At 43.9% G+C, this 27,503-nt stretch overlaps 1 protein-coding gene across 1 annotated transcript; it reads right to left on the bottom strand.

Annotated features, from left to right (window-relative positions):
• Positions 1–1,830: 1,830 nt before the first annotated feature.
• On the bottom strand, positions 1,831–27,145 carry LOC306946794 (dual specificity protein phosphatase 13B-like; the record flags this gene model as incomplete). The annotated part of the gene is given in 6 exon segments (XM_079535896.1): positions 1,831–2,057; positions 3,578–3,798; positions 4,935–5,142; positions 16,373–16,385; positions 16,389–16,401; positions 27,039–27,145. Coding segments are annotated over 6 exon segments (789 nt in total).
• Between the last annotated feature and the right edge of the window lie 358 nt (positions 27,146–27,503).

The following is a 27,503-nucleotide window of genomic DNA, read 5'->3' as shown; positions in this document are numbered from 1 at the left end:
GTACCGCCCGCTGGCGAGCCACGCTACGCCACGCCGAGGCCGCCACCTGGTGGCTGCGGGGGGCAGCGCGGGCACGGCCGTGATGTGCTGCGCCGCTGGGGCGTGCGTGCGGACGGGAGCTGGGCAGAGGAGGCTCTTGTTCCTGGGGCATCCTGAACTGCTTCCATTTTTATGTTATTTTACTTTATTTCATTTTACTTTATTTTACTGCTCGTCCTGCAAATTGAAGCTTTTTATTCCTTTTTTTTTTTTAATTCTAAGCTAATTGGTAATGAGGATGTGTATATTGCCTTTGATTTGGGTCTAAAATGGGCTTTTAAGATGACCACGTGCTGTGCTTGTGCTGCCTTGCACGGCAGCCCTGAAGCCCATGGGCAGGTTTCTTTACGCAGGGAACTAAAGCCCCCTGTACTCATACTGTGAGACAAGGCCTCAGCACCAAGCTCCTTGCTCCAAGCTCTTGCTCCCAGTCTACATAGCAGATGTAGATATGGCCAAAGACAATTATAAAAGGTGCTGAGTAGCCCTTGCCCTTCATGGAGACAGGAATCTGCCTTACAAACAGCATTGGGAATGGCAAGGCGTGTTTTTCCTTGTTGCTTTGCTGCTTTTGAGCAGCTGGTTCACCACAGTGGGCAGCATCCATGCCTCTGCATTCCAGAGTGTGGTAGCAGGAATGCAAACAGCTGCCATCCCCAAGCTGGCTTTGTGCTGCGAGTGTTTGTCCGCTGGGAGCCGAGATCCAGATGTGGCTCTCATAGTTTCCAGGCAGCACTGATCCATCAGATGACAGTAGCTATTGAGTGCTGCTCTGGTGGCCCAGAGACAGAGATGAAAGTCTGATGTCTGTCAGCACTTCCCTTGCCATTCCTGTCTCCCTTCAGTTTTCACTTGAGTCTTCTCATAAAAGCAAATGCCCCAGAACATGATGTTGCAATGCTAATGGCCTTATTTTTGAGAAAGAAAATCATGAGTTTTGTAATGTTGAACTGCCAGAGAGACTTGGGATCCATTGAGCTTTGTTGTCAAATGCCTTCGTGCTCCCACTCCCACTGCCCATGTGGCTATTGGGAGCCTCAGCTGGGAACCCACCTTCCTTTTCAAAAGCACGTTACACAGCATGTCCTGGATGAATTTTCTTAAAGAAGGGGAACAATATGTAAGTGCCCTCTTGAAGAAGGATATTTTCGTCAGGAAAAAAAATCAAACCAATCTGATGAACAAGCAACAGGAAATCGATGTAGACTTGGAGCTGTTTCTGTGAGTGGCTTGTGCTGTATCCCAGCTGCTCTGTCTCTAAGCAGCCCCTTTACCCCCCAGCTCACAGGCTCCACCAATTGTAAAAGCAAGAACTAACCAGAGTCAGATTCGGGTTTCAAAATACAAACCATTTTGGATACAGAGAGCTAAGGGGAAGGGGGCCAGCTGATTCGTAAGAAAACTTCTAAGCATTATTGTAGCATAAATAATACAGCATCTTTCACCTCAAATGGCCTAACACTTCATAAAGTGATATGAGCTTCACTCGTTGCTGAAATGCAGCTATTTCTGAAGTGGAATCTGATATCCTTTTTTTTTTTTTTTTTTTTTTTTTTTTTAACCAACAGAGAGCAATGTTTTAAGGTGGAGAGGGAAGGATATAATATACAGCCAACAGTAAGTGTAAGCTAAGGTGGCTTTGCAAAACGGGAAGGTAAAATGTATTTTTAGTAACAACATACAATCTAGAGCATCTTAAACTTATATCCTTAGTTTGCAAATGCAATTCATTTCAAAGAGATCCAGGAAATTCAAGTCATGTTTTGTCCTCTCTCTTTTAGTGATACTGTTTTACAATGCTTTGCTAGCAGGTTCTCTGGTTCTTTTCCTCTCTTCGCTTAATTTAATGTCCAGTTCTCGCAGCTGGCTGAGAAACCCTGTGTTTGGGCAGATGTCTCTGTGAGAACCCACCGTTTTCAGAGCGTCCACAAGCGTCATGTTTTCATGGATCATCAAAAAGGCAAGCACTAATGTTGCAGAGCGGCTCACCCCCATGGCACAGTGAACAAAAACTTTACCTGCAAAAGGAAGAGATGCAGCAAGGTGAGCAGGCTAAGGCATTTCTGAAGTGAAAGGAATGCAGGGAGGACAAATACTAACAAGCTGGCAGAACAGCCAGGATGATTGGCGCATACTCATTTATTCTTGAACAGCCTGAGATTGTGCTGTAGATCTCAGGCAAGGTGGTGCTTCATACTGAGCACACGCATCTAGCTTGGGCCTCTCAATAGTTATCAAAGAAAGTGCAGTTAACATAGCTTATCTGAAAATGCAGTTAACATAACTTATCTTGAAGCTCTATTAGCTCTAAAGAGAAGGAACCTAAGCACTGAATTTTGTAAATTTAACATTATGAATGCCCTTCCCTGACAGAAGCTATTGCATGGTGGAGTTTTTTTTTTTCATGTAACGTGGAAAGAGTGCTGTGGAAATTGGGTTGGTTGGTTTGAGGTAGGAGACTAAATTTCAAAAACTAGAATATTTTTCAAAAAATTGTTTCCAACTTAAATGAAGACTGCTGTGTAGCTCCAGGATGCTTTTGCAGCTGATGAAGCCCAGATCTCTGGGGATCTGCTGGCCATTATGCTATAGGAAAACTCTCACCATGCAGGACAGTGGGGCAGAAAAACCTAGGCGGGATTCTCTGTTCTGACCCAAGCCTTGTCAGTTCTCAGGTATTTGTTTCCAGATTAAAATAGCTGAAATGTTCTGTTGAAGGAGAAGCTTTCTGTGACAAAACTCATTAGTGTAATTTTCTGTGGAAAAAAGAAACGGTTTTGGCAGAAAACTTTGGCCCAGCCCTGACTGTGATCATTGACAAGTTCCATAAACTCTGTAGGACAGTCTGACTGTAAAAACGGTCTCATAATTTACTGTGTCTCAGCAGCCCAGTGTGAGCTATAACTAGGGATTTAATAAAGCACTTCGAGTCAAAGCAGTAAGATCTTGCAGCCAGTCGGAGTCAGAGCAAACTCTGGAACAAATGGAAATTATGATAACTAGGATATAATCCAAACTCTGCTGACAAAAATTCAGCAGGCTGCGGGTCAGACTCATAGCTTTTGACTTAGTTCATTAACTTGTGCTGCTTCTCTAGCTTTAATGGACACTCAGCCCAGGTTCCAGTTGTGAAGCATTTAGGCACATGAAGCGTTTCAGCCAGCACTTGCAAGTGCCAGCAGGGAGTGGGAGAGCAGAGCTGTCATGCCACTCAGACCATGCATCCCCAGGCTGGAGTCTGTCTGAGATGCAAGGGCAGGCCCTCAGACTGTGCCAGGAGGCAATTCCTGCAGGGTAAAAGCCCTGCAGTGCTATAGTCTTGCCCTCATTCTCCACTCCTGGTGTTGCCCCCTGCACTAAGGCCCAGTCACAGCCTGGTCCCTGCCATGCCTGGAGCAGCCTCCCAGCCTCTCTGCCCTCCTCCATGCCCATGTCCTCAAATGCTATGCTCAGCCCGAGCTTCGCTGCTAGTGCATTGAGAAGCCGTTTGGCTCATGTTGAAACTTCTTCCCAGAGCTTCTCGGTGCCTCCCTCTTACCTCCTGAAGTGTTTAAGGCTTTGCCTATGAAATTGGCAGCATCGTAGAAGAAGATACTTAAATCAAAGGAAGGATCATCAAATGCTTCTATTCCGAAGTACTCTATTTGCAGATCTTTGTAATATTTGGCTCCTGTGTTGATGCTATATGGCCCATCCGCTGCATTAAGGATATGAGTTATGTTGAGGCTTTGAATAGTAGTTATACTCCTAGCAGCCCACCTGTTGGAAGACACGAAGGTACACTGGCATCATGCCTAACGTTCTGCTAAAACATCACCATTTAACGTTAGAGCCTGCTCCCTCTAGAGAAGGATGCAGGGATTGCAGCTTGCTTACAGTGTGGCACATTGTCCTCCGACCTATGCAAACGAAAAATGCAACGTGGTGGTATGGGAAGAAACCAGAGCACAAGCTTGCCTGTGAAATGCTGTTAGGTGAATGCGTCTCCCAGCAGTTTACCCCCAGGAACATAGCTTGCTGCACAGACTGGTCAAGATCTTCCTTCAAATACTTGTGTAACAAGTTCTGCAGCTAACCTCTCACTCACAGTGTACATGAGTGGCAAGGGCAAGAATGCACCCAGATGCAGCACCTCATTCCTGGTCAATCATGCTTAGCAGCTGAGTTCTCCTCCTAGCCATAAGCTACGACAGAAGCTATTCCACAAAACAATGATCTTTTACAGATGAATTCATAAGGAGGAGGAGGAAGAGTTGGAAGAAAATTGTAGAATCATAGTAATGAAGTACTGCTCTGCCAGCCTCATCTGCATAACCTGCAGTAATCCAAAGAGAAGGAAACAACACCAAATAAAAGCGGTCAAAATTATGAAGCACCTGCATGAAAATTGTTATTCTATATTTTCAATCTTACTATCTTTGAAAGCAAGTTTGGATTTGGAATGCCAAAACCTGTGCTGCATAACTCGTTTGGGTCCCCCTCCACCAGGCTCCTGACCCTGCCAGCTCTATGTTTGACTCTGAGGACTACTGTGCTACTGTGATCTCGTCTGCTGCCTGTCAGCAGTTTCCAGGGCAGATAGTGCTTCTCACAGTTGACACTAGTTTAGGATGAGTTCTTTAAAGACTTTTGGCAAGAATACAGATAATTCTTGCTTCGCCAAAATCCGCTGTGGCTCGTGGAATATGGGAAAAAAAAACCTCAAGCAGACTATAAATTACCCTTTTGTCCATCATACTTTCCATGGCATTTAAACACCTCGTGTTATCAGTTTTGGAAGCTTGTGTTGTAAAAACATTCCTGCACACCCAATAACTGGTCCCCAGTGGACCAATTCCCTTCCTCCTCCTCCCAGATTCCAATATAATCTTAATAATAGGACCATATGTTCTTACGCATCTCCCAGGTAAATATTTGGCCAGACTTGGTCCACATGGTTATCAGACCCTCCTCTGAACCAAATCAGTCTCTGGAGGTCTGCTAGTGCTGGTGTTTCGTAGGATGCTGGGACGCCTGCGCTGCTGCTTGGAAAGGAGTTGTCTCTGGTGTGAAGCATCTTGCTCCTCTCTTGCACACACTCAGGTTGTATCAGAGACAGCTTTTCTGAAATGAATTAAGAGGAATTATTTCATGCAGAAATAATATTCCCCACAAAGCATTCCTTCTCATTACCCTCCAAGCAGCATTACATTATTATAACTGGTGTGTGAAGTAGGGCCTGCAGGTGTTGCTGAAGGCATCCAGAGAGCAGGACTGACCCTGTGGTACAACTCTACAGGCATGTAATTCATCCCCTGAGAGAGCAGCAGCATAAGACGATATGATTTAATTTCTTGTCAAGTAAGGCTGTGGGAAAAAAAAATGTCCTGTGCCACTCCAGTACAGTGCTGACTGACCCTCATAGCTGCAGGTATTGTTGCTGTTACTGCAGTGCTGATGAGTGTAAAATGGGAGAGCTCCAGTATTTTATGCTGCAGAGGTACAGAAGTGTTTGCGCACACTCACTTCTTGTTAGCTGGAACTGCAAGTTTTTGAAAGAACGAGCCATTGGACTGGCTCACAAGGCTTCTAGGGCCAAGGTGGGAATCTTAGGATGTCTATAGGACATATATTCTCATAGTGTATGTGCATACATAAACAAAGTGCATGTATATGTAATTGTTCTTTCATTTATAAGGATGCATTTACACAGATGTACACAAGTGTACAAGCATATATGCATATAAATAGAAACAGCAAATGTGAACCATTTTTTCCTATATCTCAGGTGAATATTCGTCATCTATACTGGTATGCTTGTGTCTTGTCTGCCTCAGCCTCTCTTCTGGGAGCTGTTCCACTTTGTATAAATAATATGATAGCTATTTTGCCTCCAGAGTGAAGCCATTTCTCTCATCTGAAGGAGAGAGCACTTACCTGCAATGTAAAGAAAAAGGAGCATCTGAATTTAGGAAAATTATAAAGCTGAAAGTCCTGGTTTTGTAGCCATGTTAAAAATCCCATCTAGGACTGCTTTGCTCTCTTACAGATCCTGCAGTTGAATACATGGGCCATTTTTGCAACACTGCTGTTTCAGACTCAGGAGGATCAGTCCAGATAGAGGCAGAATGCTGTCAAGAGTTCAAAGACATTCAAGGAAGCCCTCCTCTGAGACTTCGGGAGCATTCCTCCTGCCAGGATCTCTTTATTTGGAATTGCTGTTCTCACCTCCAGAGAACATTGATGAGGTTTGTTTGTTTGTTTGTTGATGTTAAAGCCATAGTGTGGGAGCCACCTGAAAACTTCTTCAAATTGTGAGATAGGTGTCCTGTGCTTGTTCTGCAAAAGATTATGTGATATCAGCTTGCACTGTAATACCTGAATACCTCAATCTAGAGTTTTGGTTTATTTTCTCAGCAATTCTAGGAAGCCCCTGGTAGACCTTTAGAATTCATCTAGTCTGTCCCTTGCCCCACCACAGCATCAGCCAGATGGATGTTGCTCCTAAAGCGCTACCAACAACTTTGTCCTAAGGTGGGTGCCTTATTTTAAACAGTGTAGGCTGATGTGGGACACAAGCAAGCATGCTTATAGGAAGATTAGTACAGTGATGCAAGGCATAGTATTGATCACACCACATATATTCCTGTGAATTGCTTCCGCTGCTCCCCTCTTTCTCCTCCTCCCCACAAAGAGAAAGATAACAGAGGTTCTACATCAGGGGACTCAGAATGCCATGGATTAATTTTCAAGGAGGGTGGATGAGTCTCAGTTACTGCAGGTGTTGAAAAGCTGAAGCTGTGCAGGTAAGCAGATGGTTCCTATGCTTTCAGTTGTAGCCCTCATTGCTTTTAACTTCTGTTGTAGTATGTCAGCTTGTTAAGGTAATGGAGAGAGAAAAAGAGATGACATTGCCAAGCTTCTTGTTTTGGGCCTGATTTTGCAGTAGTTCTCTTGGCCTGCTAGAGCTGAGACCTTTTGGTAATGGTGGGACTCAGCAGGGGACTCCAGCCACTGCAGCCAGCAAGGTGCTTTGCAACAGAGCTCCCTTTCATACAGCAAACCTCTTCCCCTGTAACACATTAGCAAGATTCGCTTCCCATGACTAATTCCAGAGAAGCAAGCTCCTCATGTCAGCGCGCAGCATGGCTCCTCCCAGCCACGCCACTCTCTCCCTGCTGTGCTGGCCTTGAAACTGAATTACTCCATGGGCCCTTCAGGAGAAACTTGGAAATAACTATACCAGGTGATTGGACTAATGAGAAAAGTAGTATGAATTTTTTAATTGAGGACCAGGGATTTAGCTCAGGGTTTCCTCCCTGCCCCCTTCTATTCTCAGATACTGCAAAGTTAGCAAAAGTGCTGCCACAAATCACATTTCTCTGTTTCCCCATACGTGTGGCTCAGAGAAGCTCCTCTAGGTGGAAACAGATAGCAGGAAGGCAGGATCCTCTGTGAAAAATCTCTCACAAGGTCACTAACACCTTCTGCAGAGGTCTCTTTTGGAGCTGCAGCCTGGAAGTACCTAAAGCCATCTCATTATATTCTTTGTTTCTATCTTTCTTTTTTTTTTTCCCCCCCTATATACTAGAGACACTTGAGACTGGATAAAGCTTCTGGAGGCAATCCAGGCGGATTAACCTCCTTGCTTCATGGGGAGAAGGCAAGGAGGCAAACACTTTGAAACCCTTCTGAAGTTAACCATCAGTCACCAAGCGTCCAGAGCACCGGCGTGCATCCTGACAGGTCTTGCTGGGCTCTCTACACCTCAGCTGTGCTTCTTGCAGAGGTTTGTATCTCAGCTAATGTTATCCTGATCTTGAGTACTTCAGTCAGCAAGGGATTTTTCTGTTGTTTGTTTTTTCTTCAGACGCTAGGGAAAAAAATTGCCATTTTCTAATGCAGATTTTTTTTCTGGCAAAGGAAAAAATATGCACAGCTTCAAAGTCAAGCTTGACTTGAACTGTCCAAAGCATTTAATAGATTTGTGTTGGACTTGCAGATTTCAGCCTAAGAAAACAAACTTCTGAGGAAAAAAGAAAAAAAAAGAAAAAGGAAATCCTCTGATGTTGAGGATTTGATATAGTTCATTTTAGTATCTCAAAAGGAAGAAAAATGCCATTTCCTTTTTTTCTATTAAAAAAATACTTCTGTTTTGGAATTTGAGTTTATCATTGCATAAAATCCTTCAAAATATAAAAACAAGATGAAATGGTATGTTTCTGGTTGAGGAAAACACATTTTGTATAATTAAACACACGCACTAACTAACCAAGCATCTTTCATTTTCACTCTTGCAGCATGGGGAAGGCCTGCTGCCATTTTGCTGTAGTATTATCATGCCTCCTAAGGCCAGAACCGAGCTACAGAAGCTGAACTATCCTGATTCCCAAGAGGAGCCCATCACAGGGCAGCAGCTGGGCCCCAGGTCCTGTCCTACCACCACAACATCCCCTGCATGTTTCCAGTTGGCAAGGCTCTGCTGGTGGCTGTGGTGACAGCCTGGGGAGTGGCAGGTGTCTTTCGGTGATAGGAGGTGTTTGTGGCCTCAGGAACAGCAGGACTGCTGTTTTGGGGTGGACCTATGGTTGCCATGATAAGGCAAACACTGGGTAACAGTAACATGACTCTGAAAACTCCTGCAGCCAAATGTCCTGAACTCACTGAAACAAAACCCAGCAAATTAAGTGGTTCGCAATACCAAAGCATGACATCAGAATATAATTCACATGAAAAACAAACAAAAATAGGCCTGCTGAAGCATTTTAAACTGCTGTCTATCCTGTTTTTCCATCTCTTTTTTCTGATTGAGCTACTCTGCAGTCATCTTTTCCCCTACTTGCTCTTTTCTCACAGGTAGTGCTTCACACTATGGCTCTTTGTCCCCCTGATGGAAAAATCCAGATGGAAAGAAGTGTAGTTCACAGGAAAATGATCGTGTAAGTGAAATTAATCTTTCAGATACTGTAATGTGAAACCCGATCTTCCTTTCTGTTAAGAAGATCCAATCTGTGTCTCTACATTTTGGCCAAAGTCTGATGCTAAGAGAACCCTGGAGTCTCTTGAGGTAGAATTGAAAGCCTCGTGTGCAGAAACAGACACATTTAAAAGCAATAGCGGAGTTAAAACAGCCAGATGGGAACCTAGCAGGCAACTGAGAGGGGAACTCTCTGTTTTCCTTGCAAGCCTACAGGGGCTTGTTTGCAGGAATTAGAATCTCTCACCAGCAGTTCACTGCAGCTCTAATACCAAGTGGTATTGAAAATGAGAAGCAGGTTATGGCTGATGGTTTAAATGAGGCACCTATGGGAATTTTGAAATGAGATCCTGGATGTGTCTCGGTATAGAGCGTGCACATGGCAGAGCAATATTGCTTTCTTGGCTGACTGCATCATATATTATGGTCTTTTATTTTGCCCACGCTCAAGCAGCAGGGAACAGCAGAAGTTCATTGCTTCTGCACACTGCTTAAACCCTGCTCTGCCTTGCCAGAGGCTGTGCCCCTGCCTCACAAAAAGCAGAGGCAGTCCCTTGGCCCCTGCACAGGTACGTGCTCAGTGCAGCACTGTATTTATGCCATTTCCATTATTTTGGAGTGAAGAGAAAAGCAGAATGTACAATTAAGATTATGCTGCCTGATATTTTTTGTCTTATTTTACGGGAGTCTTTTTTTTTTTTTAAAAAAAAAGAGAATTTATGATTTGGGAAAGATGCCAGATGGAGGGCTCTTGCGTGTGCAGCCCTCAGTGTAGCCATGGCTCTGCCAGCTGCAGGACCCCTTGCCCCACACTGCAGTGCTGCTTGGCTGGCTAGGGAAAGCCCAAGCCTTGGCACTCCTCCACTGTTCTGCCTTGCCCAATACCTCTGTTCATGGCCAACCTTTCTAGTGGAGCACAGCAGCTTCTCTGTAGTGGGCTGCAGGGGATCAGTTTCTGCTTGTGAGGTGCTGGAGGTGGGCAGAGGAACAACCAATCCACATGTGTTTCCAAGGCCATATCATTCCATGGGGGAGAAGCTCGGTGCTGACCTCAGCTCCATCCTGCCTTCCCCAGCCTCCCTTGTGAGAGCTGCATGGCCTGGGCAATGGCACCTGCCCATATCCTAAGGGTATGCAAATGGGTCTGACAGGTGCAGAAATGGGGCGTCCTCCCTGCTTGCCGGATGGCAGCTCTGGCATCTGCAGATTCCAGATTCAAAGGAGAAAAAAAGTAATAAATAAAATATTACCTTAGCAGCTGGCATCTTTGAGCTATTCTGTGCACTATCCCCAGCAAGACAGCGCTGCCCTCCACAGGCTCCTACCGAAATTTCCAACTTGGCTGTGGATGTCTGTCAAGCCGGGGATGATGCTCTCCCCCCTGGCTCTCTTCTGGAACACTGCTGTCCAGGGCACCACTGATAAGGATTAAAAACAAAAAACAGAAACGACCTCCAAACTACTGTTTCTTTTGGCACATCTTGACCTGCCTGATGCTGCTACCAGAATTAAAATAGCTGTAGTTGTAATCCCATTGCTAGCAGCCATTCCTGTGCTGCGTGCTGTGATCAGCAGCTCCCAGCTTGCCATGCCACTAACTGTTTCTAATAGTAGAAACTTCACTCCCATCTTATGTAAGGAGCGGGGCAGAGCGGCTGCAGCTTGTGACGTGCTCAGGCAGAAGCTTCCTGGGGCAGCATGTGCCCGAGGGCAGAGCTCCAGCCAGAGCAGAAGCAGTGACCTTGACATGGGTAAGGGCTCAGTGGCACTGCCAACTCCACACTGAGATGCTGTTGGTATCGTCAGCTGTCAATAGGTGTCAGTTATGGGCTTGATATGTGACCATGTGACACATGTGTTGTCAAACAGGCCGGATTCTGAGAGGGGGAGAAAAAAGCGTTGCAAGCCTTGGGAAAGACAAACAAAGATGTTAATTTACTGCTATTAAAACAGGCTTCTAAGCACCAGCTCCTCTGCAGGCATATGGATTTGTATAACAGTGGATTAAGGATTGTTTTTTTTCTCCTCAGTTTACTTCTCAAATGACTTTTGTTTGACTGCTGCTGTCAATACAGAATTGATGGTGCTGTCAAGCTCTCAAGATTTCAGAATATCTGAAGGCACGTGTCAATGATTTTTCATGTTTCTCGGTCGTTTGGCAGAGGTATCTGCAGCTGCCTGTCTCTCCTTGCACAGTTCCTGTAAGCAGTGAAGTGCTCTCCCTTGCTTGAAAGAGTACATATGAAAAAGACACCTTTTGATAAAGTTGACAAAGCTGTACAAAATCTTTGCAGTTTCTTTGCAGTAGAATCAAGAGCAGAAAGAATTCATACTCCACAGTGGAAGATCTATTTTGGCACTTAATTTTTTTTTCAGGGAAATCGTAGAGCTCTCAAAGGATGCTCTCAGCTTTGTTGGTATGAAGTAGAGCAATTTTTCTTCAGGTTTTAAATGGCTGGTTTTTGATCAATTGATGCACCACAGGCCTGCCCCATGCCCAAGGTACGGTGTTGATACCCCAGAGCCTCACATCATCGGGCAGGACATGAACAAGGGCAACTGTGCACTAGAACTTCTGAGGAGAGCTTTTTCCACCTCTCACTCATTCGGCTTTATACCGTTGTTTTTGTGAAGCTTGCTGAGGTTTTACATGGGCTGCAGGCTGATGCCTGAGCTGGTAGGGTGGGAGGGAGGCTGAGCTCCCAGCAAAGCACAGCCCGATGGATGCCCAGGGCTGAGCTAAGAGCCTTTGCTGGGGGCTGTGCCTGCTAGAGGCTGTTTGGAACAGATACATGGGAGATAGGCTGCACATTTCAGTCCATTTTCCCAAAGGAAGCCTCCTGCTAACTGTGCCTCCAGCACAACCCTGGGAAGGCTCTCCTCTGCCTGAGAAACTCTCAATGAGCAGGAATATATTAAGGATTGTGAGATTCTCAGGCACTGGGAGCCATTCATGCACCATAAATAGCATTACCATTCTTTTTTTGCAGGGCCTGGCATCTCAAGCAGTCATTTTTGCAGGTGCCTTTAGCAGCTTTTCTTATGGTCTCTTGGCAGGCTGGAATTCTGTGTATAGTTTTTCTTACTATCTCTAAATCATTTATTTCAAGCTAAAATACTGTTGTTTTTGTTGTTGTTGTTGTTTTGGACTTCTTTTTCTTCCTTTTTTATTTATCATACATTACTGTCATATTTTTAGTAAAACTATGTGGGAAGAGCTATTGCAGAAGAGTGAGGATCGAGACTAAGCCATTCATAAAGAATCTCTGTGATTGCAGGAAAAGAAAAAAAAAAAAAAAGAAAGAAAACAACCCAACAAAAACCTCCAAAACCTCAAAAAGAACAAGAAAATTAAATTAAGCTCATACCCATTTTTAGCAAGAACTTGAAAGTGATTGGTTTTAAAATTAAAAAAAATCATGTATCATGTTTTGACATGATATGTGATGTTTCCATTGGGAGACTAGAAATATGTAATTGTAGAAGGAAAATCTTTACGTGCCTATCAGAAAAGGAAATAAGGATATCTTGTGTCATGGAACTACAAAGCAGACATTTTGTTCTGGGATAACCAACGGAGCACTGCTATTCCATCAGCTGGAAGAGTTGGGCAGGCTTTCAGTACACAAGACTGCTCTGATTTGCGTGCTACCTTTACTGACAGCCCTTGCTTCAGAGCAACTCAGCAGTGGGGCCAGCAATGAAACACCGTAGTTTTTCCATTTAGCCAGAAGATGGCAGAAGAAAGCAACCTTGCGTGTTTTAAAAATAGTGCACTTGTGGCTGGCTGTTAGAAGTCATAGTGATGGAGAAGAAATTGCTGTGGCTGGATGGGAGAAAAATGTGAAGGGTACTCGATGAATTAAATTGCTATTGACCAGGGCAGATTCATCAACTAATCTACACTGTATCCTTTCCTATGCAGATTTTCTGTGTAGGAAAAGCTTGTAACTGTCCTTATTCTTCCTATGCACAATGCAATTCGGCCTGGGTTTGCTTGAGTGCCAAAATTTTTTGTAACAAACCAGGCTCCATTGGTGTCCAGCACATAATGCTATCAGCCCGAGTGAAAATCAGGCTGATTTGTTCTGTCTTTTATTTTCTCTTCCCAGACTAATTTATCTTTCCTTGCCCAGTTCCTCCACTCGTGCTAGTAGAAGAATCCAAGCAGTGCAAGCACCCTCACCTTGCTGCTGGAAGAGGGGCAGTCGCTGGATGCCTGTGCATCCTGGCTGCAACATGGGCTGCTGGGCATCACAGTGGACTAGCAACAGTGGTCAGCTCAGACACCTCTCTCTTCTCCAGGAGAAACCGACCCATCAGCCACATGGTTGACATAGAACTTTCATCTGATGTGATGATGAGGAAAAACAACTGATGATGCAGATGCCTATTAGCTGGACAGCAACACCACTTTCTCACGAGATGATGCTCAGACAGACCCCAGTGCATTCTACTCTTGGGATTCTGGTCCTGCTTGGCTTTTTAAGGTAGTGTTCTTCATATTATTCTCTTAGTCAAAAAGACTTTGGTCTCAGGTTGGTTCTGTGGTTAGCAGCAGAATAACCTTCATCTTGTGAGAAAAACAAGTGATGGCAACTGGAACTGCTGGTGACACCATAAGCACACTGTCAGCTTACAAGGATTTCTATTGCCTTTCAGCTGCCCACCCAGGGGTACTGGGTACCCCCTGCTATTTGGAAGTGGATTAAACCTTCCTGAAAGTGAGTAAGTTTAATAGATTGTGAGATGCCTTTGAAGCTGCCTCATCCAGAACACCCTGCATCCCAGGTCCTTTTGCTGTACTTTCACCAACTGACCATTTTTGCCAAAGCATCTCAAGGATATGCTAAATCCTGTTCCGGAATTGAGGTGAGCAAGTACAAACCCTTTACATGTTGAAGTTTTAGTAGGCAAGTATGTATTTGGGGAAACAACATTCTATGGGTATCTCTGTGCTTGAAAAGAAAACCCTCTCTGACCTTTTAGGATTGAAGACTTTATGTTAAATGCTAATTTGCATTTTGGGTTTTTTTTTTGTCTTTTTTTTGTCTTTTCCTTCCTTCCTTCCTTCCTTCCTTCCTTCCTTCCTTCCTTCCTTCCTTCCTTCCTTCCTTCCTTCCTTCCTTCCTTCCTTCCTTCCTTCCTTCCTTCCTTCCTTCCTTCCTTCCTTCCTTCCTTCCTTCCTTCCTTCCTTCCTTCCTTCCTTCCTTCCTTCCTTCCTTCCTTCCTTCCTTCCTTCCTTCCTTCCTTCCTTCCTTCCTTCCTTCCTTCCTTCCTTCCTTCCTTCCTTCCTTCCTTCCTTCCTTCCTTCCTTCCTTCCTTCCTTCCTTCCTTCCTTCCTTCCTTCCTTCCTTCCTTCCTTCCTTCCTTCCTTCCTTCCTTCCTTCCTTCCTTCCTTCCTTCCTTCCTTCCTTCCTTCCTTCCTTCCTTCCTTCCTTCCTTCCTTCCTTCCTTCCTTCCTTCCTTCCTTCCTTCCTTCCTTCCTTCCTTCCCTCCTTCCTTCCCTCCTTCCTTCCCTCCTTCCTTCCCTCCTTCCTTCCTTCCCTCCTTCCTTCCTTCCTCCCTCCCTTCCTTCCTCCCTCCCTTCTTCCCTCCCTCCCTCCCTCCCTCCCTCCCTTCCTCCCTCCCTCCCTTCCTCCCTCCCTTCCTCCCTCCCTTCCTCCCTCCCTTCCTCCCTCCCTCTCTCCCTCCCTTCCTCCCTTCCTCCCTCCCTCCCTTCCTTCCCTCCCTTCCTCCCTCCCTCCCTCCCTCCCTTCCTTCCCTCCCTTCCTTCCCTCCCTTCCTTCCCTCCCTTCCTTCCCTCCCTTCCTTCCCTCCCTTCCTTCCTTCCTTCCTTCCTTCCTTCCTTCCTTCCTTCCTTCCTTCCTTCCTTCCTTCCTTCCTTCCTTCCTTCCTTCCTTCCTTCCTTCCTTCCTTCCTTCCTTCCTTCCTTCCTTCCTTCCTTCCTTCCTTCCTTCCTTCCTTCCTTCCTTCCTTCCTTCCTTCCTTCCTTCCTTCCTTCCTTCCTTCCTTCCTTCCTTCCTTCCTTCCTTCCTTCCTTCCTTCCTTCCTTCCTTCCTTCCTTCCTTCCTTCCTTCCTTCCTTCCTTCCTTCCTCTTTCTCTCTCTCTTTCTCTCTTTCTCTTTTTTTGAGTGAAGATAACGTTGAGAAACAATTCAGTACAGATAGTTCATCCCTAAAACAAAGGCAAATTCGGGGCTGTCAAGGAATTTGAAAGCCCTGGGTTAAAGGATTTTGCAAAGATTTCTGCTGAGTAAGGGCTATACACCTGAGAGGGAAAAAGCACTCACACAAATGAGCTCAGAAGGTCAGAAGCTCTTGCAGAACCAAGACAGACATGATTGTGGTGCTGGATTGCTGTTCCTCCCCTGTCCATTGCTTGATCATTGCCACAGGTAAGAACCGTGATGCCTGGAGTGCTACATCATGATTCACCCGAAAGGTCAAATCTGGCCTGAAATGCTCACCTGGATCCTTTTCCCTTTTTGTGGCACCATCAGATGGAGGAAGGTTACTAGTGGCTTGCTGACTGTTGGAACTCAAAAGTTAGCTGCAGAGATGACATGCCTTCTTATTATAGCTTACTAAATGTCTGCCCCACTTTCTACATCCATAGTGACAGCAGACTGTATGAGGGTCTGCTATTCATGACTCCAGTTTGCTGTGTCATCCTAAGGTCCTAAATGACTGTGATTACCACATAACTCCATCTCATCCCTTTGTTAGCTTAAGCATCCAGTTGGTGAACAGAAAACTGGTTGATGGCCAGTTAAATATTCCATCTGACTCTGCTAGTAGAGGTGTTGGCGCAGTGGCACGTCTCTCTTTGCACACACCCAGGCTGCTGTCTGGCCGGTGACAGTTCCTCATCACAGGATACTGTGCCTTGACTTCACAGCTCCTCTGCGTGGCTACACACTTTCTCAGCATGCCCTAATAGCAGCAGCCTTCCCTGTTTGCAGAGATCTGAAAGCAAGCCATCTTTTGGCACAGAGATGCAGCCTGCTACCCCCAGAGGAAATAAAGATAAAATCCTGGCTGAAAAGGGAATTCTGAGAAGAGAGCTAAGGTTATGTCTTTCTAAATATTTATCTTCAGTCTGTATTTGATGCCTGGCTAATGAAGTGACTGGGCTTTTACACAAACCTACGAGAGGTTAAGCAACTTGGAGGAAAGCAGTGGTTTTCCTGAGCTGCAAGACAGAGTGTATGCAGGGCCACTCACGGCCTTTGTGGCCAAGAATTTCATGTGATGTCTCCTGCAGAAACCTTCAAATCTGAGCTTTATGTATGGCCAGTACGGTTGTGCTCCTTTCTTTTTCTAAAAATAATGGATTTCCATCCTTACTCTTTGGATTTACTTTGCTTCACTCACCATTTTCCTGAGTTTAGCAAAGAAGCTGTCTGTGGAAACAATAGATGAACAAAAAATTATCAAGGACTTTTTTTATGTGGGGGAAATATTTTTCGAAGGCAGAAAGAGGGAATATATCAGGCTATGCATCGAAGCACTATTTATGCCCTTGAAAACCTTTCCCATAGAGTGCTTAATTGGTCTGTGAAAAGTCATTGCCAGAGGAGGTAATTGACCATTTTTTATAGAAGGATCAGTAACAAAAACATTCAGAGCTATTGTTCTAGAAATTAAAAATATATAAATTAAGAATTATGCAAAAAATATGTTTTGGGGCATAAGCCAGCCTCTCCTGAAACTATGCAAATTCATTTGGTGAAAACAACAGCAGACACAGTGAAATGAGTTGTATACGAAGAACTGAGATCTCAAATGTGATATTATGCAGAAGGTAAAGAGGCTGTACTAGATAAGTAACAGTTCAATGTGTTATCAAGGGTGCACTTCGATTTTGATGAATGTTAAAAGAACCTTTAGCCTTGAAAATAAAGAGGATAATTTCTCTCTAGGCAATGGCTGCTCATGAAAGTCATAAAATAGGAGCATTGGAGCCCTAATTTTATAGTGCTTTTTAAATGATTTTCAAATAGTCCAGCTGCTTTGTGCCATAATATCACGAGGCAGAGATATTTACGCCAGCGATAACAAGCATGCATCAGCCTGCCCGAGCTGCTCTCCACAGGCAGCCAGCATTAAGCGAAACACATATGGAAAACTGATACTTGCCAATGCGGATTGATCACAACGGCACCGTGGCTGGAGTGATCCTGGAAGCTGCTTTTTGCACCAAGCAACTCAACTGCTTTTCTTGTTTGCGTCTTGCCCGCGGAGCACAGGATGTATGCTGCCAGTGATTCTGCTTCTATTTTGACACTTGAGCACCTGCCAGTTACACACACCTCCTAGGCCATACAGTCCCCAGTCGACTGTTTGGAAATAGGAGGGCTAATTCAGCCCTGGGTTACACCCTTGCTTTTTTTGTGGGAGTTTCTTCAAGATTTGATTTGCCCCCACCACAGATGTTCCCAACTTGCACAGAAATGCACACATGCTGCAAATGAGCTCAGAACAAATGCTGCATAGCTCTGCTGAGATGCTGGAGTTGCCACCTTGCCAATTTGGGTATTCATTTCAGAAATCTGATTAGCATTTTATCTTTGCAGTTCCCATTCCTTTGCAAAACATTGACAGTAGACAGATGCTCTGGGCAAGCAGAGTAGGGCTGAAAGAGTGGGTTGTTTATGAAATATCCCTGTAAAATTAAATAATTCTTTATTTGTTTACTGGCACTGAAGACACAGCACTATTTGTGTTAAGAGAATGTAGGTGGTGATGGGAGATCCTGAGCATGAAAAGAAAGCTTTATTTTATTTATGGCAACGTGCTTCTGTAAGTCTAAAGTCTGTGAGGCTAGGATAGAGCTGGGTAGAGAACATGGTGGCACGTAGGTGCCTCTGGGAGGCCTCTGGGAGCTGAACATCAGTTGTCTGCAGAGTGGCAAACCTCTCTTCCCCAGTGTGTCTAACTTCTGTCCCCCAGTCTGTGTAACTTCTTGTACATGTTGGAATTCCACATTTGTTTCTCTTTTTCTTTGCTGATCCCAATGTAGCAAAGCACATTTCCATCTTTTTAAGCCCAGTGCTATTTAAACATTGAGCAACTTTCTCCTGAAGTCAAGTCTTATGATTTTTCATGAATGGAGTGGCCAATGAAATGGGAACGTATTTGAGCACAGTTTTTCTTTCATTTAACCAAATTAGTAAGGAGTAACTGCAAAACCCCACTGTCCCCTAAAAGATGGGAAACAGGTTTGATAGCAGAGCTTTATGTCACATTCCTTTGATCTTTATCTCATATTTAGATTGTCCAACATTACCTCCCATCACTTTGATCTTATATTTCATAAGAATTTACATAGGCGTATACTGTATCTCTGTTCAATATCTAAATCTTGCAGCTGTTTCGGGAACCCTCAGCTTGATGAATTGCTCAGTAATGGAAAACTCTTTGAATAGCATTGCCTTGAGCATAATGACAGAAGTTAAGCCAGCCCAAGGGGAGCAGATCTGCTTTTTCCAAGAATACAAGGAAGCAAGATTTTCCTGCAGAATAGGAATGAATGTATGTTGTGCTGCTCCTGGCTGCACTGTATAGTGCCAATTGCATTAGTTGGCACTTCTGCCTCACTTGCATCTCATCTTTCCAAGATCCAATTTATGGTAGCTGAGATAAAGTATCCTTCAGGATATTACATTCATCCCTTTCATAAAACAAGAACCACTTTTTGATATAAGAGATGTGAGTCCAGAAAAAGAGGGGAAACATATGGCACTAGGCTTTGTAAATGGCCAACTGGCATGTCTATTATGGCTGTTTGCAGCTTTTGGCTCCTTTTCAAACCAGAAAGTAGCATTATATATGCTGTGCATTCTTACATACCAATTAAAAAAGCAAACAAAAAACCCACAACCTTTAGAAAAAAAAAATACATATATATATATATATATATATATATATATTTATATATTTAAATCTGCGTTTTTCAACTGAAATCTCAGTGCCTTTCTTCCCATTCACTAAAATACAGCATCATTCCCATTTATAGTTGCTTTTTTCTCTCATTTCAGAAGACACCCTCTGGTGATTACAGTAGCCCATGTGTCATCTTTGCCATTGATTTGGGCACAGTTATAGTTACGTGCATTACTTCCTATCTTTCAGGACACTGCTGTGCTCTCTCCTGCCATGGAGACAATATCTGTAAGTAGGTAGTCAGACTTATCCAAGTGGTTCAGTGAAGTTTAGTTAATGCTTCCGAAGTAATCTGTGATCACTTAATGAAATTGCTGTGTTGGAGCAATGGTTAACCAGGGGAGGAACTAACCATTAGGCCTTGTGAATGTACTCTGAGGTTGTACAGAAATGCATACCAAGGTGAAAGTCCTCTGCAGGTATTCCATAACAATGACTTTCCTAGCCACAGAACATTTAGTCCCCTTTGCTTCCCCGTGCAATGTGTAGCAGTCGGTGACACCAAGCCTCCTCTGGCCTTCCTTGTTATGGACTACAAAGCTGCGGAGAATCGTGTATGAAGGCTCATGACAGAAGGCAACTCAGTGTTTCTTATTACCTCATAATGTTACTGTTTGCAGACCCCAGCATCTACATTTTGAGACTCGTGTAAGAAACAGTAAAGTAATGAAAGAAAGGTAAAAGGTTGTGATTTCTGCAGAAAATGTACACTTTCCTGTCTGGAACTTCTTGTAAATTTACAGGTATACAGGCTCCATTTGACTACAGTCAGCAGCCCAAACACCTTGCAAAAATTCAGTCCACAGGGTAGCTCAGGTTGTCCTACAGCTGGTCTTGAGGTGTGATTGTTGCTCAGGTTTTAGCAACCATTTTGCCTCAGGGTGCAACTCTGTGTGCTGGCGTAGTATTAGTCTTGCTAATCTGATTAAGCTCCAGCTGATAAAGCTGCCTGCTTAAAATTCAGTTGTGAAGCTGAATTTCTGCAGGATGTTTTACATCTTGGGCCCAGAGTTATTTATTGCGTATCATTTTTAAAAATATTTCACCTTTCAACCTGAAGGGACTTGGCCCGGTGTGCCAGCAATGGCTAACAGACAGATACATACTTAATAATCAATTTATTAACCACTTCAAAGTCCTCCAGGATAAAAGACACCGTGCAAAGTCAGCCATTCCTACTTTATTATTTATTTATTTCTTATAGTGAAGAGTACATAATGTGTTATAGTGCACGGTGTACGATGAATTATATTTAACTCATTTAAAGAGGCTGACTATCATATATCTGATGTCTTAAGGAATACAGCTTTAATTCTAGACTGATATTTAATCCAGCTCCTGAGAAACTGCACATAGCTGGTTCCACAGAAACGAGCAGTGACAGATTGTGGTACTGCTTTTGGGTTTTTTGGCATGAGCTGTGGCACAGTGATGGCAGTACAGAAACAATCCCTGCTTGTTGACTTTGCTTAGCACTGGGTTGTGCCCTAATTCCAAATCCTCTCTCTTCCACACTTCCAGAAGATGCCATGAAACCTAACTCTGAAATGTTGTTAATCTTAAATGTTGTTGATCTTATTGATGTTAGAATAAAGAAACTGGCAGAATAAAGAAAACTCCATTGATAGTATGAACAAATAGCAGTTTTGCTGATTGTAGGCTTTGATTCTTTGTAACTTTCCTGTTGTAGATGAACTGTTGCATTAGCAAACCTCTGTGTTTTTACTCCTGTTAGCTGAAAGTTCATCTCTTACTTACTACATGTACACACTGTTGTTATCTATACATTTCTTCCCACCATTCATTATTTTATTTTTTAAAATTTTTAGTCCTTGAGGTCTATGTGTTACACATTGCAGCATTTAGGAAATCTTTTTTTAATCTATAATTTTTAATTTATGGAAATTATTAAAGAGAATTTTATTCTCTTTTTAATTCATTGTAATGTGTTTTGTTTTTCCTTTAATGAGCAGTCCCTTTGCTTTCTTCTATGCTTAGGCTATTTTAAGGCAACTAAGCTTAACAGCGCTAACTAAATAGTTGGACAGCATGTGTTAATGAGAGCTGCATTTCCTAGCCCTTCAGCCTCAAATAGCACTTACATACAGCCTGTGTAGAGCTCAGGCTGCTCTTCACCCACATGCTTTGATTCCACCTTGCAGTTTTTGGACTGCACGAACACTGGACTCGCTGCATTCCTGGCTGGCTGTCTGACCATCCCCAGGCAGTGGCCCATCGGTAGCCACACATGGGGTGCTGTTGCTGGAGCATTCTCTTCACTTGATGGTCCCCAACAGGTGGCTGTCCCTAAAAGTGACACGCACTTTGACAGGTCCCCCAGCGGGCTGAGTGCTGCCTCCCTTGTGAACGGGAGCACCCACAGAAATAAAAGTTCTGCTTTAAGTCAAAGTTTTACCAAAAAATAACCTCCCCCACAACTTCCCACAGAAGCAGTATTGCTGTGCTTGCCAGCACAGAGTTCTCCCCACAGAAGAAATGTTGGTCAGTGCAGTGGAGACACAGTCTCCAGTGTCTCATGTGATCCAGTTCTAATAATAAACTATTGGGAAATGGGACGGCTCCTGTTAGAGGCGAGTTCAAAATAAAGGCCATGAGAGCAGCAGCTGTCGTGGGCCTCCACACAGACCCATTGAATTCACTGTCCTTGTGTCTGCCTGTGGCTGTAAGCTGATGCAGACAGAAAATGAGACTGCACAAGTGTGAGATACACCACTTTCTAATGCTCTCCCAGCCTCCAGCTCATGAACTTCCAGGTCTCATTGGAGTTTCTGTGTATTTCGTAACCCTGAGCAAATTTCTGCTCCACAGTTTTTCCCATTAGTCCTCTAATGTTTGTAAACTTCTACCTCCTGCAGCATCCTGGGTAACCTTGCTGTGGATTTTGTCAGGTTCATTCTTTAGAAAAATACTATATATATATATATATATGACCATATTGAGGAAAGGCCAGCCTAGGCAGGAAGGCCTGTGTGCCTGTTTGTCTCAAGAGGATGAAACACGGACAGTACCTGTAGGGTCTTGGGTAAGGAGATCCCTATGGGTGAGCCTGCATGCTCAGGTTAGTTCAGCAGGCACTGAGCTTGCATTCAGGAATCTAAACATCTTCCAGACTGGGGCCCTCCCTCAATGAGGAGCACCTTTCAGCACCTTCAGTTTTCCTCATCGTACATCCCCTGTTGACATGTGCATATTCCAAACAAAGTGCTGCTGTTGAGGCAGTATTTTTCATTTGTTTGCAATCCTCAGCATAACTCTCCAAACCAAAATTCAAAATGCAATTTTTTTCTGCTGACAGTAGAAAAGGGAGAAGTACTAATGTCACATCCCATCACAGCCTGAACTATGGACAGAGTAAGGGACCAGGGAGAAGGTCTCTTTTCTTCCTATCAAGCCACAGCAGATAGTGTTTTCTGTTTCAAGAGGTTACAGGACTAATTTTACTACTTTTGCATATGTTGATGGGAATCCTTTTCCCTGCGTGGAGCGGGAGCCAACGGTGCACAGAATATAAAGGAGCAATGCAGGCAGGCAGGAAATATAGGCAACACTACCTTCGCAGATTTAAAACACTTCTGTGACTTGCCAGCGCCCTTGAAAAAGAGTTCCTAAGCAATTTATTCCATCCACTGGGGTATGCCAGTCCTGCTGTACAAAATCACTGCCATATCATTAGTGGCATGGATGCCATACTGGCTTGGCTCCACTCAACACTACTCTGCTCCTTGTGAAACAATGCCCTCATAGGATGAACAGCACGTAAGAGAGCAGGTACTAATCTACAACGGGAGCAGCTTTCACAGCTGTGGCTTTGTGGGACAGATGTTCAGGGGCACACAAAGCATTATCCTGATGGGAGGTTCCATCAATCTTTCTCATACGTGTCTAATTTTGCCCAGCCTAAAGCCATTAAGATGCTTTATTTCACTCACATGAATTTCAGACTTTTCAGTGCCATGTCTTCAAAAGGCTTCCAGACTGAAATCTACTGTAATGTGAATGAATGAAGTATAAATTTATTGAAATGTTAACTCATGTAAATCCTATCTCTAATGGAGAACTTCAAAGCAAACCCAGCTCCTCCTCCACTGCTCTGCTGCTTTGTGAGGTATAAAGATTATGTTAGCACTGGTGGGGTTTAAATGCAATTTTCTATTTGATCATTTTTTACATTACAAAGTCTTCTCTTTCTCTTGCCAGTGGAACTCCTTGGCAAGACTTAGGAAAATATGAACAGACAGTTGAATAAACTTCTGAAAGGATCTTCATGCTTATGTTGCAAAGCATTGAAATAGAGAGGATATCTGCATTCCCATAACCACTAGGCAGAATCAGCATCCATATCTCTTCAAGAGCCTCTTCAAGAATTCAGGATAATAGGGGTCTGGGAAGGAAGAATTACAATCCACAAGTCACCATTACTTATGCCTTCTAACAATCTTTGCAAGCCTCCTCCAGCAGAAGGGAAATAATGAGACCTGATGCTTCAAATGCAAACAAGCATGCGAAAATGTATTTACTCAATCTGGTAGAGAAAGTTCATAAGGGCAGCTAATCAATAAATCAAACTAGTAGCAAAGGGCAAAAACAGATTTGATTATTGCTTCACGGTTCACCACAAGGTAACAAGGTAATTTTCAGGTAGAATGGTAGCATGAATTGCAAATGCTGTTCCTGTATTAAAAATCAAGTTGCTTAAGTAACTAATTAACTGGTGATAGGAAAAGTGACAGCCTCAAAACAGCTTAAAACTAACTTGTATCAATTAAGCGTAGCTATTGACTTAAGCTAACTCGGTTCCCTGCTGAATTTAGAAAGCAGTAATACAAGAATTTGAATCAAATGAAGAGTGTTTAGGCAGGAGGGGATTTGACTGTCTGGGCTTTAGGCTTATTTTTAATCGAAGTTTTGAAATTTGGAATGTAGACAAGACACTGTAGTAAGGAGTCAGCACCCTTATTCAGAGGTGGATGGAAAGTAACACTTGGACTTCCTGAGTCTTTGATGCTTTTTTCCTTCCAAGTTCTGGACTAATCCTTTGAGAAGGAATAGGTCAGACCATCTTATGTTTCAGCTTAAACTTGGGAAGCTGTAAAGAACTGAGTACAGGCAATGGGGGGCAATGTCTTTGCTCAGGTTCAAGTTGCTGGGGCACGGGTGCAGTCACTGAGCGTGGGGCTCAGCAGCCTGCTTGCAGATTGAGGGGTAAAGGAGCAGAGGGATGCTGCAAAGTAAGTACTTTATTAGCTTAAAGCCGAAATTACTCCTTACCAGCTCTTTCATGGATTTGACATCCCAAAGGCCCTTAGAGCAATCTACATTTATTGTGAGCAAGAGCTTGCAAACACAGGAAAACGTATGCCTGTAGCTCCCTGGTAATGATGAATGCCTAGGTTTCCTACCTGATTAAAACAGAGATGATTCAAAGCCACTAACACAGAACTAATGAGTTTACGCTTACAAAGTATCTTAAAAATCTGTCTTCTTTTTCAATATCCTCAATATACAACATCATATATAGTGCCTTGCTGTCAACATATTTACATAAGAAAAACTTGTGGGTTTGCTGACCCTGAGACCACATAGAGAGCTGCGCAGAAGTTTATTCCACTGATATGTCACAGCTCTCTGTGGCAGCATAATATTTAAGAGATCCATAAAAGACAAAGGTGTATGCAGCAGAGCACAAGGGCCTAAGAAATTGTCCTTATCACATCACCAGGCCTGCAACGCAACAAGCTTTTCTCATGAAAACTGTAACCAAACTGAAGAAGATGGTGTTGTTACACTCCTGAGAAAAGGGGACTCAAACATACAGTACTGCTAGATGCAATTATTGAACTTGCCTCTGGCATTAGCACAGATCAAGAACAACTTCAGTCCATCTTCACAGCTCCAGTGGAGCCCTCTTGTATGATCACACTGTGCACAACAGCTCTGTAGCAGGTAGTGCTTAGGGGCTGATTCTGGCAGCGCTCGTCTTGGAGGAAGTCAGCTGCCAGAATGTACCCACTGACAGTTCTGTTGGGTTTTGTTTGTTGTTTTACTTTGATGCATAGCTTTCTTCATTTTTTTTAATATGTACTGATCCTAGGAAGTAGTGTGTGCACAGTGGTTCTCAAAGCTGAAACTCAGAAAAGCATATGTAAAGGTTTTGCCCTTTCAGCAGCCCTTCTTCTGCCGTAGCTGAATGTCCAAATTTCGCAGGTGTTTCAGAAAGCCACGATTGGGTGAAATCCATCGATGCTCCTTCACTGTTTTGATGGCTTCAATCAATGGCAGGTGGTGATTTATCATGAGATATGCTAGGACTAGAGATGCTGACCTGCTTACTCCAACTGCGCAATGTACCAAAATTTTAGCTAGTTTAAAAAAAAAAGAAGAAAGGCAAATTATAACCATAAAAGAGGAACAGTATGGTGGATGAAGTTTTAAACTAAAAGAGAAGGCAACTCTGTCCTTTATTCTCCAGTTTGGTCACGATTACACAGCAAACAATTTATTTTTTACCCTTCCAATAGATATGAATGATAGAATGGAATCATAAAATCATAGAATCATTAAGGTTGGGTAAGACCACTAAGATCACCTAGTCCAAAAAGAGATGAACTGCTAACTGTTAAGTCTAATTTGCAATTGTTCTATTCACTTGTATGAGCAGTGTTATGAGGTTACAATCTGATTTCAGAAACACTGGTTAGTTAAAAACCAAAGCAATGATGTTGCTCTACTGTGAGCAAGAGGAAAACCAGACCCAGTGCTTTCAGAAAGGCTCACTTAGGTGAAGAAGAATGCTGCATCCTGGCCTGAAAGGATGGCACTGACACATCAGCCACCAAGAAAGATGACTGGCCTAGCATCATTAAGTAATAAGTCGATTTGTCGTGGCTGTATTTCTCTTTGTGAGAAAGAGCTCCATCAGTGCCAGTTTACTCATGCTAAGGAACGGTCTTTTATGTAATACATGCATATTAGTGTTTTATAGCACCAGTGCCAAGACGCTCAGTCTCCTCTGCAACACACTGTAAATTCCCCTGGGTAAAGGTGAATCTCCTCCCTGGGAGCACAGCCCTGCAGGCCTTGTTCTCACAGGAAGATCGTTCACAGTGTATGGGCCTCTTCACATGGGTGGTGGCTGAAGAAATCAGGATTGTCATCTTCCTATTCATTTATTATGACAAATACAGTTGCCACGAGAGGGTGTCAAAAGACTAGACCAGATAAGACTGCTTCCATATCAGATACATGTTTTATTCTTCTCTGTGAACAGGTCTTTCCCTCCTGATATTTCTCTCTTCTTTCTAACTCCTTTCCTCTCTACTCTGTCTCTCTCAGCCACTGTTCATCCTTCTCTCACATCAACTTTTCACTCTTTCTTGCTGTTTTGGAGCCAAGCTGCAGCTATCCACCTGCACAGCACAGCTTCCCCTTTACCTTTACCATGCAGGTACTGGCAGTAGGCTACGTACTGACCTGTGCACCAGTGAGCTTGTGCGCCTGACTGGTTATGAAAGGCTGCCAACACACATACAAATGTGAACAATGATCATTCTATACCTCCTGGTGTGTTCAGGGCTTTGTGGATAAATTCTGCCGCCGAGAAAAAGAACTGGCTTATGTCAAAGCTGGGGAGGTCATGTGCTGGCACACCATAATAATCAATGGTAGCTCCATAGAAGTCCTGGCCTCCGTGGCTGTACACTGTGCCGTGGGCAGCATTTAAAACGTGGGTAACACCCATCTTCCACAAAACAAATCTGTTGTGAGCTGTTACTCTAAGAGGAAGACCAACATAAACAAATTAAGATTGGTACGGAGATACAGAGCAGGAACAGCACAGCGATTGCATCTCTTACTCAACATAAACCAGTGCACAGTTTCCAAGGAATAAACGAGAACCAAGTATCAAATCAGTCATAAAATGATCTCAGAAACTGCAGTCTGCACTGTAAATGACATCAATCAGCAAAACTATGAGCTGCCTACTGCCACATCAATAAGGGGCACTAATATGCTGGAGAAGCATAATGTAAAGCAATGGCATTAAAGCTCAATCATTCTGTGCAACTGTACTTACAGGTCTCCCAAGAAGAGATTAGGCCACACTTCATCAACGTGGTTACAAGAAGGCCGCCCAGTGTTCAGGAGCTGCTCCAGCTCCTTAAGTGAGGGGACGTCCTCCATGCATGTCCCAGGCCCTGGAGAGCCCGAGGGACCCAATGCTTCCTCCCCAGACATATGAGAGCTGGGGAAATGACCTGCTCCCAGCAGCTAGAGGCAGCATGCTGGGCACTGGAGTGCTGCCAGCAGCCACAGCAGTCACAAGGCGGCTGGGAGATGGGCTGGAGCAGGTGCTGACAGCAGCTCCCGCCACTGCCCCCATACTGTAACATCCTCGAGCCTCCTCCCTAGGGCTGGCTGTCATGCTGGACCTAATTGTGCCTTGCTGGTTTCAGTCTGCTCCCTGCAGTTCGTCTCCCTAGATCTTCAGCCTCCAGCCCATAGGATGTCATGATGGCCCTTAGTGATGTCCCTAATGCAG

The sequence above is a fragment of the Tetrao urogallus genome (genome assembly GCF_951394365.1).
Source record: "Tetrao urogallus genome assembly, chromosome: 5".
NCBI classification, from domain to species: Eukaryota; Metazoa; Chordata; class Aves; order Galliformes; family Phasianidae; genus Tetrao; species Tetrao urogallus.
Note: the sequence above shows the minus strand (reverse complement) of the source record. Positions and strands in the feature narration are given on the sequence as shown.